At 36.8% G+C, this 17,856-nt stretch overlaps 2 protein-coding genes across 6 annotated transcripts in view; one reads left to right on the forward strand and one right to left on the reverse strand.

Moving 5' to 3' along the window:
- The window catches only part of WDR19 (WD repeat domain 19), a 180,395-nt gene extending 172,682 nt beyond the window's left edge, over window positions 1-7,713 (forward strand). Inside the window, exon 37 of the mRNA XM_037829602.1 lies at window positions 6,361-7,713. The gene's annotated coding sequence lies outside the window, so the exon portion shown is untranslated. The remainder of the gene's footprint in view (window positions 1-6,360) is intronic.
- RFC1 (replication factor C subunit 1) overlaps window positions 420-17,856 on the reverse strand; it is a 114,163-nt gene continuing 96,726 nt past the window's right edge. For 3 of the 5 annotated variants that reach the window (XM_037829609.1, XM_037829607.1, XM_037829605.1), the window contains exons 13-25: window positions 17,026-17,422; window positions 14,812-14,924; window positions 13,412-13,526; window positions 12,118-12,209; window positions 11,784-11,921; window positions 11,533-11,628; window positions 11,329-11,427; window positions 10,313-10,467; window positions 10,071-10,188; window positions 8,718-8,863; window positions 5,325-5,538; window positions 4,015-4,206; window positions 420-2,256 (exon numbers count right to left, since the gene is read on the reverse strand). In XM_037829609.1, the coding sequence (XP_037685537.1) occupies window positions 2,173-2,256; window positions 4,015-4,206; window positions 5,325-5,538; window positions 8,718-8,863; window positions 10,071-10,188; window positions 10,313-10,467; window positions 11,329-11,427; window positions 11,533-11,628; window positions 11,784-11,921; window positions 12,118-12,209; window positions 13,412-13,526; window positions 14,812-14,924; window positions 17,026-17,422 (1,959 nt within the window). In that variant the 3' untranslated portion in view covers window positions 420-2,172. The remainder of the gene's footprint in view (window positions 2,257-4,014; window positions 4,207-5,324; window positions 5,539-8,717; window positions 8,864-10,070; window positions 10,189-10,312; window positions 10,468-11,328; window positions 11,428-11,532; window positions 11,629-11,783; window positions 11,922-12,117; window positions 12,210-13,411; window positions 13,527-14,811; window positions 14,925-17,025; window positions 17,423-17,856) is intronic. The other 2 variants (XM_037829608.1, XM_037829606.1) reach the window with 1 other exon arrangement.

Consider the following 17,856-nt stretch of genomic DNA (forward strand, 5'->3'; position numbering starts at 1 on the left):
CCCTCCCAGTCAGCAGCCAGAGAATACGCTGGGGTACTGACCTTACCAAGTGTAGTATAACACAAATTATTATCGTAAATAATTAGTCCCCTTCTACTTCCTATATCTTATCACTAGAAGGATACTGTAAGGTTACAGAAATAAGAATCATAGGCACTTGGAATTCTGTAGGATACGCACATTAAATTAGGGGAGTTATGGGCTTTAAGCATCCACTCATGAACACAACTGTACCAGAACTTTAGGAAGATACTCATCCGAACACATAAAACAGTTACTGGTTAATACTTTAAGAAGTCAAATAATGGTGCTATATAGACTGCTAAAATTTAACCAGTTGAAGGATAAAATTGAGTAGTTTGTTAATAGATTATAAAATGGCCAAGACTCAATGAATCGCAAGAAGAACAAGTGTACAGTTTCATGCTACAAAGATGGCGTGTGGCATTTATTGGCTCCAATAAAAGAAAAGTACCTTTTCAATGCCTACAAAGTACATTTGTATTCAAATCCAAACTGCTGCAGAACCAACTCACCTACCAGTGGCCCCAGCATTCATCTCACGGTCATCAAACAGACCCATCTGTCATTCTCATATGTTAGAAAGCATCTTTACAATTTTTAATTCTAAAAAACATTATTTTATCATACACACATTATGTCAAACTTGTGTTTCGAGCATTTATAATTAAAAATAAAATCATTATGATCTAGTAAATGACACTATTCATTGTCCTGGCAGTCAGGAGATTATAGTCCCTTTCCCAGGATGTACAAAGCAACCAGCAATTACATATCCAAAAGTAATAGAAATGGAAAAATATGCAGAAGGCGGCCATCTTCACCCCACTGGGGATGGGAGATGGGGGGCAGCGAAGAAAGGAGAGAAATATCAAGCTGGGAGACAGAGGGGCATGGCTCAGAAGACACAGGCTTAAGGCAATGTTTTATTCCTGTAATGAATTTAATCTACATAAAAGACATTTTCCACATAAGTAAATACACTTTAAATGTCTCAAAAGCTTAATACCTTACAGGGGTACTCTGAGCATTTGTTGACAAGATTTTTAAAAATAGGTAGGCACCTAAATTCCAGGCTAATTCCACAGCCTGAGGGCCACTCAACAAGTACAATTATAGGAACAATCTGAAGTTCCAGTAGGGTCTGTGGAATTCATCCCAGAACAGAACCAAAAACCAGACCTTCCAGGGGCAAAATGAACAAAAACGCTGTTCACTTGCCCCATACCAGACTGAGCCTAAGAATCTGACCCAGCCTAGATCTCCCCAGTTTAGGCTTGATGGGTTGAGCCGCAAAGAATAAGAATGTCTGGGATCCTTTTGCTGTCCATCACACCCCCTAAAAACAAAGGGGCCTCTCCATGAAACTGGTCAATGGGGTCAGCACATCGTGCTATGCAATAAATACCCAGAGGGAATGAAAATGGTGATTCTGACTGTTCAACTGCCAAAGTTATATTTCATATAACTGGTTAATAAGGAATATGGTAAGCTTTTTTATCTGATCATTTTTTCAAATTAATAAGAAAAGTAATACACCAATATAATATTTACTGTACAAGATAACAGTCTTAGGTCAAGAAGAATTTGTATAGGTTACCATGTGGAACATTTTTATTCCTAGTTTATACTTTGCAAGATATTTAACAATGTACGAAGAATATCCAGTTTTAGGTGGTGACTATTTTGTATTATGATTTATTTACAAAATTTCACCACTTAATAATAACTACCTTTAAAAAAAATAAGCACTGTTCATATGTAAAGGCCATTAGGATAAATTCTTAAGCCTACAAATGTTACCTTAGTATACCACTGTTCCCAGGCATGTTATCATAACTAAAATCTGACTCCAAAGCCCACATTTAGTTTCTAGTTTTAATTATACACAGTAATTTTGAAGTACAACAATCTAATTAGATTGACAAGGGACAGTGGAAGACCCAAGCAGTCCTATCAACCTCTATAAGAGGTGTATGTTAGCCTACTGGTTACATCCTTCTAGCTGTACCACCGTTTATTTATAATGGGACCACCAAGTCATCCCATTACTGCTAAAGCATGGTTCCTCTGGGAAAAAAATAAGGCTTTCTCTAGACCAGACAGACTGGTCAATGGGATATGTAAAAAGTGGCTGTCAATAAAATGGTTTCATTTCTTCGAACTTTTTCCTTTTCCCTTTTTGGACTCCTTTTCTTTTTCTGGTTTTGAAGGCTTTGAAGATTTTGTCTTTTTCTGTTCGGAGTAAAAAAATACACAAAATTACTTAATAGCTGTGTTATAAGTAAATAAGGCAAGTTCCTCTTTACAATAAAGCTACTCTTTACCTCTAACTAATATTAAAAAAGAAGAGAGGTTACGAGCATCTAGATCTTGGAATATTAGACTCTGATGAGCTTCCTTTCAGGCAGTGGTTGCATAACTGTGGACTAATTATAGCCTTTAAAAAGATAGCAGTAGGTTTGATGTGCTGAGCCCTCGATCATGGGACTTGCCCTTATGAAGCTCGTTACCGCAAAGGAGAGTCTAAACTTGCATGTAGTTGTGCCTAAGAGTCTCCCCGAGTACCTCTTTGTTGCTCAGATGTGGCCCTCTCTCTCTCTAACTGAGCCATCTCGACAGGTGAACTCGCTGCCCTCCCCTCTACGTGGGACCCGACTCCCAGGGGTGTAAATCTCCCTGGCAATGCAGAGTATGACTCCTGGGGATGAATGTGGACCCAGCAACGTGAGACTGAGAGTATCTTCTTGACCAAAAGGGGGATGCAAAATGAGATGAAATAGTTTCAGTGGCTGAGAGATTTCAAATGGAGTCGAGAGGTCACTCTGGTGGACATTCTTATGCACTATATAGATAACACCTCTTAGGCTTTAATGTATTGGAATAGCTAGAAGTAAATACCTGAAACTACCAAACTCCAACCCAGCAGTCTGGACCCCTGAAGACAATTATATAATAATGTAGATTACAAGGGGTGACAGTGTGATTGTGAAAACCTTGTGGATCACACCCCCTCTATCTAGTGTGTGGATGAGTAGAAAAATGGGGATAAAAACTAAAGGACAAATGGGGTGGGATGGGGGGATGATTTGGGTGTTCTTTTTTCACTTTTATTTTTTATTCTTGTTCTGGTTCTTTCTGATGTAAGGAAAATGTTCAGAGATAGATTGTGGTGATGAACGCATAACTATGTTATCATACTGTGGACAGTGGATTGTATACCATGGATGATTGTATGGTGTGCGAATGTATTTCAATAAAACTGAATTTAATTAAAAAAAAAAAAAAAAAAACCTTAAAAAAAAAATAGCAGTAAAAACTGCGAAGTTATTGAGAGAGAGAGAGAGACACAACCCATTATGTCTACACAAGATCAGAGCCACACTGGAGGAGGCCCCCACTATTTCTTCCCCTGCACATACAAAACAGAAATGAAGGGCAAAAATAATCCACACATACATACACAGCTAAAGATAAAGGAGGACATGGAGTAAACTCCTTTGCCTCAGCAAGTGGTGAAAAGTGAACTGATACCATAATTGATCTTAATCTTTCCTAGCAAAAGACTAGTACTTTGTGCTCTGAGAAACTTCTACAAGCAATTCAATGGCTAAAGCAAAACAAACAACAGAAGGGAAATATGGTTTCATTAAAAATGTTTTTCTTAATTATGCTGTGAAAATGTGGATAAGAAATACACCAATAGCCAAATAAAAATGGTACATTCTAAGAGAGCATGTGACCATCAATATGATGATCTATTTTCTTGTTATTTGGCACTTTCACTAACTACTATAAGAAGCCATTTATAAAAATGAAATTTATACCTTCTCCACCATAAACTATGAGGAACAAAGAAACTTGTTATTTTCAACTTCCTCTGCTATTTGCTAAACAAGCCCTATTACTCAGAAAGCAAGTTATATGCAAGAAGAGAGAAAACTATTTTGAGGGAGTAGCATAGCTTCTTCTGCCTTTGGCTTAAAATACTACCTTGATCATAGCATCAGTTTCCAGAGAGTCTTGGTCTTTCTCATCAGATTGAGATTCCTCTTCATTTAGCTCTTCATTATATTCGGAATCCAGTGCTGGGCCTGTGCTGCGTCTAAATGTCTTTACTGCTTGAAGTGAATATGGAGTAAGGTGGGCTTCCTTATTGTAAGCTCTTGTGAAGGCTGCTTTAACCTATATAAGGAATAGAGGGAGTTTTAAAAAAGAATGTCTAAATGCCAAACGATTCTTTTAAACTCTGCAAGCCTAAAAGCTTTGAGAGACTCTGGAAGGCAATTGAAATTGTTTGCAAAATGTTTATGCACATTCATGTAAGTGTAGTATATGCATTTTTCTAGGGAGGAGCCCCAAATGGCATTCTCAATAGAGCCCCGAGATTCAAAGAAGGCCAAGATGTAGTATTTGAGAACTTAAGTAAACAAAAAAAACTCACTTTAAGTCATCATTTCTAACTATTTAGTATTCTCTACATTTCTAAAAAGTGAAACAAAATTAGTGAATTAATAAATCAAAAGTGTGCTCACAATAAGGTACAACTTAAAGTTGGCCTTTAATTACCACAAAGTACACAAATTACCTTTACTATAGTAATAATAGATACTTCAAAATACTAAGTAACTTGAAAAGTCTTAACTTGAAGCTTCTAAACATAAAATCCTAAGTTTCTAAACATAATTCTAGAATTAGTCCATGAATTCTAACAATGGATGTATGCTGCAAAAATCTACCAATAACCATTAAAATTAGGTCAAAATTCTAGAGAAGGAAAGCCACAGAGAATGACTCTAAAACAGTATCAAACAGGCATAAGAATGAGGCACTGGATATTGCATGTTCATGTTCTACCACTTGAGTTTTTCATGTCCATTCTAAGAAGAAAGTAGAAGATATGTTATTACAGAGAAGACTGTCCAACTGAAATAAATACTGAATCCACAGATTATTAGGTAGACTAAGAAAAATTAAAAAATTCTCAGTCAGTAAACATATCTTTATTTTAATAATCCGTTAGCACCACCTCACCTTTACTTTCCAAGCTCATCTCCACCCACTTTTAAGGAATATTTGTGTATTTGCTCCCCAGAACTTTTCCAGTCAACATAAAGCAAAGATAAAAATGCAAATTGTAAAGTCAAATCCAGAAGTCTAGTCTTATTGTACTCAAATAGTATCTTTGGAAAGCACAGGTCATAAGCAGCAAGTATTTAAGGAAAAATAAAATTAGACCTTTTTGTAAGCATCAGTCCTTATAATTACAAGTTGAAAGAGAACCAGAGGTTTATTCACTTTACCTTGGAATCCAGCTTGGCAAAAGGACTAGGTTTGCCTCCCCAGCTGCTAATTTCCATGATATTCTCAAAGTCTTCTTTCATCAGATAATATGTGTCCATGAGTGCAACAACATCCTTTACTCCTTCGACCCCTTGTGAGGTCAAAGGTTGTACAAGTGCATCTCTTATGTGCGACAGATAATCCATGTTTATGGTCCTTTTGCTGGAGTAAGTTCTTAAACCAAAACAGACACACCTTGCAGTCAATGCCAAAATATCTCCAACTTAATTATTATTATTCATATCAACATCGAACGAAACAGATATAGTTCAATATAGTACTTTTGTTTGTTTGTTTCTTTTTTTTCTTTATTTCATTATTTTGTTCATCCTACCACCAGAGACATAGAGCCTACCACTGTTAACATTTTGGGACATCCTTCCTTCCTTCTCCTCCCTCCCTCCCTCCCTTCCTTTTTAAATAGATTTTATTCCTTAGAGCAGTTTTAGACTTGCAGAAAAATTGTACAGAAAGTATAGAGCTTTCCCAGTTACCCCCTTCCTTCCCTTTACTCTCCCACCACTGCCCTGCCCAGTTGCTTCTACTATTAATGCCTTGCCTTAGTGTGGTACATTTGTTAAAATTCAGTACAGTATTTTTAATAATCGTCAATAAAATGCCTGTAAGGAAAACCTAGTACAACACCACAAGGGTAATGGATACACACCAATGTGCTCAGAGGAAGTTTTCCATTTACCTGGATCAATGAATGAAAAACACAACTATGGCTTCTACTTCCGCCCTACTCTTTAGGCCCAGACAACAGCAGTATGTTTCTATGTGCTAATACTTGTTATAGTAGTAAGATTACTCATTCCAATTTGCAAAATATTTAACCTAGGAAAAACACTGAGACTTCTTACCCCAAGTGCTACCACCACTTCCTACATGAGAGTCTGTAACACCTTTCGGGCTCTGATTGTAACATACAAAATGATACATGAATCCTTCTCTACATTTCCTAATAAAGTTACTCTGAAATCTTCTGTTTTCCAGGAAGACTCTGCTTTCTGCAAATCTGAGAAAACCACAGGAAATGTTCCTGCAGAGTCAAAAGGTTGTTCACACTGGCCAGGGGAAGGCTAACAATCTCTGATCTGTTGAGAACTAGAAAGTTATCATGAAATTACTATTTTTCTTTCTCTCTTAAATGCTATCACTTCTGTCTTAAAGAAGACAAAAAATATCTGAACAAAACAGTATTTCAAATGCCATCACCTAAATCTTTCCAACCCAGCCACCTCTATCATTAGCCAGGAATTATAGATATGCATACTTTAAACAGACTCAAAAACTGTTGGTAACAGAACCCATATTAGCGTCAAAAAAGAAATGAAAAGTCCCTTTAAAAACTACTTACTTGGTCCCTCCTACCTACAGGTAGGTGAATGCATGAATCACAGAAGCCAGTTAGTTCTTCTCCTGATCGGAAAGTCTATAAACCCTGCCACCACAACTGCTTCACTAGCTCGGCAAAAAAAACTCTATTTTATCTTCACCCATTTCCTCTAGATTCGGTCTTCCAAAGTCAAGCATGTTAGTCTATTTAGAGGAATGTATGAACCCCTAAGCCACAATGCCCCCAAAAATCATATTAAACAATCTCCCAAATTGTTCTCAATTTATTACTTTCTAGTTGACACTAGAAAAATCTAAAGATATCTAATATACTTAAATCAAGGGTTCTTAACCTCAGGAATCCCCCTGAAATTGTGCAATTTATGCATATATGTATTTTTCTGGGAATAAAGAGCAAAGTTTTCAGATTCTCAAAGGCATGTACCCCCACCCCCAAGGTTAAAAACCTATAATAAAACCTAACTTCCATTTTTTTAAAGATGAAAAGAAACTGAGGCCTCTAGAAGATCAGTGACTTGATCAAGTTTAAGAAGTTAAGTAGGCAGGTCTTAATTTACTTTAAAAATTGTGAAACTCAATAACCAAAGGTCCTTGAAAATAATGTCTTGCAGAGATTCACTCAAGAAACATTTTTTGAGCACTTTCATTTTCTAGATGAGTAAGCCTCATTTCTACCCCTAGAAATGTTCAGTCTAATGGGGGAAGAGGACAGATATACAAAAAGACAGACGTAAGACATGAAGTTCAGTGTTCAAAATCTACCTGGAGAATACTGGGAATAGCAAAGAGGGATGCCCCTTGGGCCGAGTGATGATGACCATCAAAAAACAGAGGGCAGGGAGTAGGAAAAGAGCTGAGAGACTGGCCCTCAGCTTGACAAATGAAAAGAGCAGTAAGGAACAGAACCAGTAAATTATAATGGCCTGAAAAGGAGCTAAGAGATGCAAAAGGTGGGCAAGGGCAGGAAAGGAGGAACAAAATGGTGGGATGATGTGGCAAGAGGGGGATATTAGAAGCTCTGAGCTAGCTCATATAGACTAATTTGGAAAAAAAGAAAAGAAATGCTACAATGAGAAGCGGAGGCAATGGTGGAAAAAGATGCCCATATCCTAATGCCCAAAACCTGTGACTAGGTTACCTTACATGGCAAAAGGGACACTGCAGGTGTGATTAAGAATCTTGAGATGGAAAGACTATCTTGGATTACCTGGGTGGGCCTAGGCCCAGTATAATCACAAGAGTTCTTATAAGGGCTAGGAAGAGGGAACTCAGTGGGAAGTATGATTTTACAGGAAGAGAAGAAAGGAGCCATCTCAGTGCAGCTTCCACCATACATTAAGGGTGGACCTGGGGACCAAACTTTAATATTCCCTCCAGTGATCAGAAGAGAAAATAAGAAGATGGCTCAAGTAGTTCTTCATGGCTGAAAATGAATCCTCAAAGTGCACTTAACATTGATGCGCATGCACATTTTCTAAGTTTCTAAGTATATTAAATACAAATATTTAAAACTTCCTTAAGCTTCTCCAAGCACATCAGTTTTCAATTATCTGCATGTCCTCTTGTTATATGTGGAAGTGTATCCTCTATCCCAAATGATTAGGTCAGTTTACTGCTAGGATAGATTAAAAACTAGTTCATTTATTTAGCTAGTTCATTTTTTCCTGTGAAATTATTCAGAAGCTAAGAAGTTATCCTTACTAGTAACAAGCATACAAACTGATAATAAATAAAAACATCACTTCATATATGTATGTAATTTTAAAATTTATTTTAAAGTTACAAAACATCTACCATCTGATTTTATTCTCCAAAAGCACCCTAAGGTAAAGCAAGTGTAATCCTGATTAGAGATGATAAAATGCAGGCCCAGAAAATATCTATTACTAATAAATTAAAAATTAAACACAGATCTTTTGATTCATACCTATAGTTATCAGATAGAGGCTAAATACACTACATCAATCACGTGACAGAAATGGAACACCACTTACCTGAGACTCATATGCAACGCGAGGTCATGAACAGTCCGATCGTGTCTGCCTGCAGACGAACGCTTCCCCAGCCAGTTTGGGAAAGTGGGAAACTGGGTCATGTACCCCCTCATTAACTCTCCAGGAAGAACACTAGCATAAATGGCCTGGAAAAAATGCAAGTTCAGTCCAGCATGTAAGGTTCAGGGCAACGTTGCTTCCTTGGCAGTGGAAGGGTAGTCAGGCCCTTTCCCTGTGTCCTGATGAGGTGTGTAGGACACTTCTCCCAAAGACAACTGACTGTGGTAAACGCCGTTGACCAAAACCTGCCATGGCTCTCACAGAGATCTTCTTGCCAAGGGTTTCCACTTGTCCAGGGTTTTCACTTTTTTAAAGATTAGACTTACACTATACATATACCTTTTTATCCTGCTTTATTCTAATAACATTCTATTTTAAGCATGTTTTTCATACTAGATAATCTTTATAAATTATTTTAAAAACTGCATAATGTTCCAACAAAAGGATTTACCATAATTAATCCTTCTATTGCTGAGCATGGAGACTTTCTCCAATTTTTTGCTATCAGAACGAAAGCTCTAGGGAATATTTTTTACATTAACCGTTTCTCGTGTGACATTACATCTTTAAGATAAAGTCTCAAAGGTACAATTATTAGGTAAAGAAGAGCAAGCACTTTTAAAACAAAAGAAAAAGGATTCTGCATATCCAGAATGAATCTGTGTTTTTTGTTTGTTTTCAAACAATGTAGATAGAGTTAAGAGAAGGGCAGGCCTGCCAGAAGTCCCTTACTCACTATTCAGGCCAACAACCCTGTATACTTGTGCAAAATCTTGATTATGAATGTCTGCCAAACATAGTTTTGAGGTAAGTAAAAGATAACCCAAAAATACAGTACCCAATCTAAAGCTGCCTCTATAGCAAGGAAGAAGAAAATCAGAACTCATGTATCAGAGAAATGGCTGTCACCCTGCCCTGGCTGCATCTCTTCAAGGAAGAGCTACAAAGTAACCTGGGGGAGCCAAGAATGACTGAAAAAAAAAAAAAAAAAAAAAAAGGATTCTTAAGGTAAAAGACAGCAAATGAAACTTGAGTCACATCGGAATTATGATCAAAATCTAAACTTCCTATTTCCATGTGTCCAATTATATAAAAATATTCTGAAACATTAAAAATAAGGCTAAATTAAGAAACATAGTGACCACAGAGTGTTTTAATCTATAACAAATTGTATTTTTGTCACAAGAGCCATAATGCTTATCTGATATTTCAAATAATTTTAAGTATCTTAAAATTATTGTGTTCTATTTAACTGAAGCAGAGTCTGCACTTTAAGACGAGCACTAGGCTTACCTGTGTGGGGAGAAGACTCCAGTTTTGCTTACTCCGAATCTGACTGTCCACTAGGTCACCATCACATATGCTATCTGCTGCTCTGCTTAAAAGCATCAAGTGCTTCTTCAAGTCACCCCTGCAGTAAAGAACCAGTCTGGGTTACACTACTGTCTACCCCCCACCCCCTCCCGCCCAGGTGTCTGGCTTTGCAGGGCTGGGGAGGGTACTAAGTCTACCCCTCACTATCTCTGGGCACTCACCCTGCGGCTACAGGCTTCACGTGTATGTAGTTCTCCTGGACAAAGAGGGGTGCTATTGAATAATCATGAAAAAAGAGATCTGATTTGTCCACAAGGGACATATGAGCAGTCTCCTCCCCAGCTACAAATACTTTCCGGGCAACATCAAATGGGCCCTAAAAAAGAAACAAAAAACCAAAAAAAAAAAAAAAAAATTTTTTTTTAAAAAAGACTACTTAATATTAAGCAGTAACTCATTGTAATAATAAATTCTAATGACTAGATGAAATGAAACAAGGAAGTAACTGATATAGACCTCTAATTATCTGGAGGTCATTAAACTAAACCATTTGAAAAAGACCATTCTGAATACAGACATACCTCGTTTTACTGCACTTCACTTCATTGCTTTTCACAGACATTGCGTTTTTTCACAAACTGAAGGTTTGCAGCAACCCCTGCAAGTCTATCAGCACCATTTTTCAACAGCATGTACTTACTTTGTTTCTGTGTCACATTTTAATTAAGATATGTATACTGGGTTTTTTTTTTTTTTTTTTGACATAATGCTATTGCACACTTAATAGACTACAGTATAGTGTAGACATAACTTTTATATGCACTGGGAAACCAAAAAATTCGTGTAACCCTCTGTATTGCGGTATTGGCTTTATCACAGTGGTCTGGAACCAAACCTGCAGTTATCTCCGAGGTATGCCTGTAGTTCCAAAATATTCAAAAGATGAAATCTATAAATAAAGGATTATGGAAAAGCCTTTTCATAACTAATTGAAACAAGTGTGTAATTTAAAACTTATCCCTTTCTCATAATTTACAATATACACCAACAGTACTTGAGGAAAAATTAATTTATATTGGAAACACTTTTAGCAACTGTCTATAGCTCTTGTTATAAATATCCATGGGTTCTACAGGGAGGTAGGGGAGCTACAAGGACTATTTCTGTTACGTTAATACCTACAGAACAAGAATGTTTTAGTTTGAAAAAGTAACTAAAAAATGAATATTTAGTTTACCAGTTTGATATCCTTTTTGGCCCTACTGGAGTCAGCCTTGGCCTGGTCATAGGTTAATGCCTTACTTCGTGCGCACCACATACTCAGATTATGTAAAACCTAAAATAATCACAAATAAGACAATGTCAAGATGGTAAAATTTCCTCCCACTCAATTCAAAACAACCATCAATTAAACAAATCATATATAACATACTTAATTTACCTGTCTGATATCTTGGTTAGCTCCTAAAATTATTTCATTCATAGCTGGAGGGGGAATTTTCAAACCCTCCTTAAAGGCAATAGACATCATAGCACCCTGAAATCAACAAGGGGGGAATCTTTTAATGATTTTAAAAAATTTTTTCATATAATCAGATACTTTAAAAATCTATCAGGTATCTTTAAAAACTAACTCTTAAAAAAAAAAGATAGTTTGCTAAAGGGGGTGGGAGGGAAAGCCAATCATCATACCTTTATCTGTTCAACTCGAGGTCTTTGAAAACGAAGATCAAAACAATAATGAACCAAAGAGCGAATCTTGGGATGATTTCTGTCATTGCACATACAAATAATGGGAATTTTTGTATGCTTTATCAGGCCTATTAACTCCTGGAAGTCAAATTTGCAACAGAAAAATTATTTCAGAAATAACAAAATACCACACCACATTTTAGGTTTAATAATACTTCCTCAAAAACACATCTTTACTGCCATAAATAGCAGAGCACAATAACTATTTTTTAAATATATTTTTTAAAATCTAAAAACCAACAGGAAAACTATGAATACCTGCTGCTTCCATTACCTGAATTCCTCCCCTGTCTTCACTGCCTGCCATGCCATCCACTTCATCCATGATGAGAGCATGTCTGATGCTCACTGGGTGAGCTGCTCCACCTGACCCGTGTTAAGAAGCAGTGGAATGGAATGGAAAAAAATAACTGTTCAAAAACTACTGGTTAAATACACATACACACACACATATATATATAAATACATATATAAAAAATATATATAAAAAACATTTTTAAACAGTTAATACAGGTCCACGGTACAAAATTCAAAACGTACGAAAGAGTACACAGTGCAAAGAAATTCTCTCAGTCCTGCCCCTAGGCACCCAGTTTTCCTTCCCAGAGGCAAACACTGTTAACAGTTCCTTTTGTATATCCATCAAGAGATATTCGACACCTATTAAAAACGTGTAGGCATAAAATGTATACCTTGGTTTTGTCATTTAATATTAATATATTTTGGTGATTTCTCCTTATTGGTAGATAAAGAACACCTCGTTTTAAAGGTTATTGTTCAATTTTACACATGTATCATAATTAATCATTGCCTATTGATGAAATAGGATGCATCCTATCTTTACCAGAATAAATCTTACTAAGTAAATATCCTTATACATTTGTCATTTTGCATATATACAAGTATAACAATAGCTAAATTCCAAGAAGTGAAATTTCTTTAAGTGGGGTATGTGAAATTGATTACTCTCCATAGAATTGTACAATTTACACTTGCACCAGCCATGTATAAAAATTCCTTTCCCAAGCAGCCTCTTTTAACAATTCTCTACCATCAAAAATACCAAGAATTCAGGGGACTAGGTGTTACACCACAGGCTCGAAATATGCACTGCTGCATCCTTACACTGGGCATCTACTTTCCCCGTAAGCCCTGGCCACACAAGACCACCAGCTACAACCTGAAACAGTGTGCACTTTCATTCTTCCCTTCTACCACCTTTGCCTGAAATGACCTCTTCCACCCCAAAACTGTTCTCTTTCTCATTCTTCAGGGCCCTTCAATTAAATGTCACCTCTTATCAGTAACTTTCTCCAAAACTCCAAATATGCATGTATGCATTTTTATCAATTCCCAGAAACCTCTAAGACCTTAAAAAAAAAAAAAAAAAAAAAGATAAGAACTATTGCCCAGTAAGACTTATGCCACAGGCTTTTCTTATTCTCTTTAGCACCAGGATTTATGAGGAGGGTGCCTGGCATATAGCGGTGTTCAGTATCTGTTACTAAACACTGAAATGAACTTTTTTTCTTGCATAGCCAAAGAAAACAGTTCAAAAAACCACATACTTGAACAAAAGCCTTTGATGCAGGTATTATTCAGCGATTCAGCAACAATCTCCTTCAAACTGTTCTTACTCCGAGTGTCACTTGCATTCAGTTCCACATAGCTGTATCCCAATTCCTAATCACAATATGGAAAATGTTACCATAATATAAATTATTAATTATCCCAAAAAGGCAGAGCATTTAGGGAATAAAGAAGGTAGAAAAATCACATAAAGATCATGGAATAAAAGAATTAAGAGAAAGTATAATACTAATAGACAACATGAGGTTGACTATTACACGCCTTATGACAGATTTTAAAAATATCGTATATATACATACTGAACACATATATAAACACACACAAGTTCAGTCTGAAAACCTCAGTTGGTAAGTCACTAACCTGGAAGAATATATCTGAGCAAGGAGTTTTACCAAGTTTGCTTCTAAAAGTCCTAGAAAGAACTGAATGCAATCACCTCAAGATTTCAATATCAGATATAGAATTAATCTTTTTTACAAGACGCCAAAAAATAATTCTTGCCTCTTCAAGATAAATTATAATAGTTCTTTGTCAAACTATCCCAATATACTGTCAAGTTATTCTGATTCTTTTCCTAAATTGATCACCTCATAAAATGTTTTAATTCAATTCCCAAAAACAAGTAATGATAATAATTAAGGGAGAAAAAGTGATTTGGATAAGGGCTGTGTAGGACTAGAAAAACAAATTTGTTTTTTTTGCTTTTTATTTTTAAAATGTTCATAAACACAGTGGAAAATATATCATGCTTATGGGGCAAGGAGTTGGGGAATCCAGCAAAAAATTTAAAATGAGTTCATAATCCCTTCTTTTATCATTTGATATCAACATTTGAACTCTGATTTGCTCTAGCACCTAGAGAGATAAAGTCCTCTCACTGTCTAGAGAGACAGGAGTGACAGTGACAACAAGAACACAGGCAGTATAACTTAGTAGTGAGGAACAAGAACCCTGGGTCACACTGCCTGGGTTCCATCTGTACCACCATCCTCTTCTCCAAGCCTGTTTCATGGTTAAATGAATACAACAACAGGATCTATCTCACAGAATTATTATAAGGATCTATAAGATATACATACCTATTTTATAAGGGTCTATACAACATATAAAATAGTGCACCCAAGTGCTAATTTATTAGCACATTGCCTGGCATACAAAGGTTACATATTATCATCATTACCAATATTTTTTAAAAAGGATGAAAATGACAAATATCACCAAGGCCAAAGCAAATTCTGAAGGTTTGGTTTTAGAAACATATATACATAGCAGGTTAAAATACAATATTATACGACATATGCACTCCCACTCATACGTATCTCCTACACATGCCCATTTGTAGATTATCTTCCCAACTGCACTCCAACAGAATACCCACCTGACAAACCAGAGAGGCTGTGGTTGTTTTGCCAACACCTGGAGGGCCTGACAGCAATGCTGCTTTAAAACCAGAGCCGTCATCCTTGCCAGCAAATTTACCAAATTTTACTGCTAGGAAAAAAAGTTTCAGAGTGTTAACCTACATTACCTAACAGAATTCAGAAATGGCAAGAGCAGCTCTGCATAAGCTTGGCATTGAGAGCAGTCCCCCAGTTTGGTTCTAAATTTGCAGAGTATTTTCAACATAGTATAAACAATAGATTCCAAAGCATTTAGTAAAATTCTACTCCATACCTTCACTCTACCCAAAATAAAAAAATAATAATAACTAAAATTAACTTTAAAACTCTGATTTGAAACAATTTTTAAGAGCTTCTTTTCCTACAAAAGCACATGGAATCAAACTACAACCCAGAACCCAAGAATCTCGAAGACAGTTGTATAAAAATGTAGCTTATGAGGGGTGACAATGGGATTGGGAAAGCCATAAGGACCACACTCCACTTTGTCTAGTTTATGGATGGATGAGTAGAAACATAGGGGAAGGGAACAAACAGACAAAGGTACCCAGTGTTCTTTTTTACTTCAATTGCTCTTTTTCACTCTAATTATTATTCTTGTTATTTTTGTGTGTGTGCTAATGAAGGTGTCAGGGATTGATTTGGGTGGTGAATGTACCACTATGTAATGGTACTGTAAAAAATCGAAAGTACGATTTGTTTTGTATGACTGCGTGGTATGTGAATATATCTCAATAAAATGAAGATTAAAAAAAAAAAAAAAAAAGCACATGAAGCAGACTGCCCAGGTTCTGATCCATACTGCTTGTTAGCTGGGAGCATTTGAGAAGTGACTTAACCTCTCTGTGCCTATTTCCTCATTTGTAAAAGGAAAATAACAAAAGTATATACCTGAAAGGGACATTGTGAGCATGAAAATATTGAGCCCAGAGCCTGGCGTGCCTCAATAAATATTAATAAGCATAATCAGGTATATATCACAAAAAGAAATAATGGATTAAACATGTTGGGTCTGCAAATATGCACAGCTCAATTCTAGAGTGTTCTTCCTCCCTTCCCCACATACATGTCTGACACATAAAGGCTGCTCAAAAACGAACATAGAGAACGAGAGAAACGGTTAAATCCACTGCCAATAGGCATGGGAAAAGGGACTACAGTTCATCTAAGGGCTTAAAAAGCTTTCTACAGCTACAGGAAGCAGTTATCCCCTTTTAGAGTAGATTATATGTGTTTTCAGAAAGGGAAAAAAAAAAAGGATTCAACTTAAACTTAACCCTGTATCATTAAAATTATATTAGTAAACTTTTTATATAAACAAACTGGCACTGTTGGCCAAAGTCTAGTGGCCACCTAGAAATTAATAACCCAGTCATCACTTAGGAATTCACCATGACACTCGCTAAATTTTGCCTTCTTATTTCTAACACAATATCCCCTAGAGAGGTCAGACCTCCCAGGGTTGCAGATAAAGCTTAAGAAAATACTACTAATATCTGTAATCTGAAACCTCAGTTCCAATAATAGTTTGGACAGTAAATATATATTGTGGCTTTTTATTTTCCATGACAAAAATATATCGAACAAGCATAGAAACTGCAAAAGCTTGGGCCTATCAGGCCCACCAGAGGCAAATTATACATGCTACTGTGTCTTCTAGCCTGCCTACTCAGTGTGTAAGCCTCAGCTTTTTACCCACAACTTTCCCCAGCCCCCTTGACACTGTCAGTGGCCTTGATCACACAGGTCGTCACACCTTGGCACACTGTACTCTTTCCCCTGCAAGGCCCACCCCTTGCCTTAACTTAGCTAAACACCTACTCCCACCCTTCAGTTAGCTAACTCCTACTTGGTCTTCAATTCATAGCTCAGACATCCCTCCCTCCAAGAACACATCCCTAACCACACAACCCCATCACCATAGCACCCTATACCTATTCCTATAACAGTACTTAGCACAATATACTTTAATTTCTGGTTTCTCTACATCTCCCCCATAGCTGTGACCTCCTTGAGGGGGACTGTGTTTTGTACACAACAGCACCTCCAGGGTCTAGCACAGCATGTGAGCTCAGAGCAGATTCTCAATGTTTGCTGACAGGCGAATGGACTGTTTAGACAGCCTCACTTATGTGCAACTGAGCAATTACATGTTGAGAGACACACAGAAATGAGTGAAGCTGTAAAATCACCATGTTTTTTATCTTCGGATGGACTCTTGTGCCAGTTTTGGAGCCAGCGTAGGAGTTTGTTGGCACAGCTCTGGTCACCTTGCTGTCCAATTATGGTCTTGAGTGAGGCTGGCTTATATTTATCTACCCAGAGCAAACTTTCCACATGGTTTTCACTGCTGTCATCAGCTAAATTCCTCGCCCTGCTGTCGCCATTTGTCTCCTCAGTCACTTGCTCTTCAAAGTCCAGACCTTTCCGAAACACACTGTTTTCTGTTTTCACTGCCTTTGTAGAGCAATCCCTTTTGGGAGTCAGCTTGCTCTTTTTAGATTCTGATTCCTTCTTATTTGGACTAGTTTTCCTCTTTTTTTGGTCATTTTTTTGAGGTGTTCTTTCCAGTTTGGATTTTTTTTTCATCTTAAAAAATTGGAAAAATGAGAAAAAAAGAAACCAGATGAAACATACAGAATTTTCATCCTGCCAAATTTACTCTAGAGGGCAATCTGAGATAGTCAAATGAGCTACCCAACCTGTGTTGGTCTTTTCAGGATAGATCTGCTCTTTGTGGAAATCACCACCTTTCAAACTTTATTTAAAAAGACATAGCGCCATCATATACATACATTATCACGCACCGAGAAGGACACAGTATCACTTCTGTGGTGTTCTCAACCTAATCATGAAAAAACATCATTCTCAAATTGAAAGACATTCCACAAAACAACAGACCTGTACTCATCAAAAGTGTCAAGTCAGAAAAGACAACTGAAAGACTAAGAAACTGTCACAGATGAGAGGAGACTGTAAGACACAACTAAATGCACTGTGGTATACTTGACTGGATCTGGAAC

This window comes from Choloepus didactylus, chromosome 3 (genome assembly GCF_015220235.1).
Source record: "Choloepus didactylus isolate mChoDid1 chromosome 3, mChoDid1.pri, whole genome shotgun sequence".
In the NCBI taxonomy this organism is placed as follows: Eukaryota; Metazoa; Chordata; class Mammalia; order Pilosa; family Megalonychidae; genus Choloepus; species Choloepus didactylus.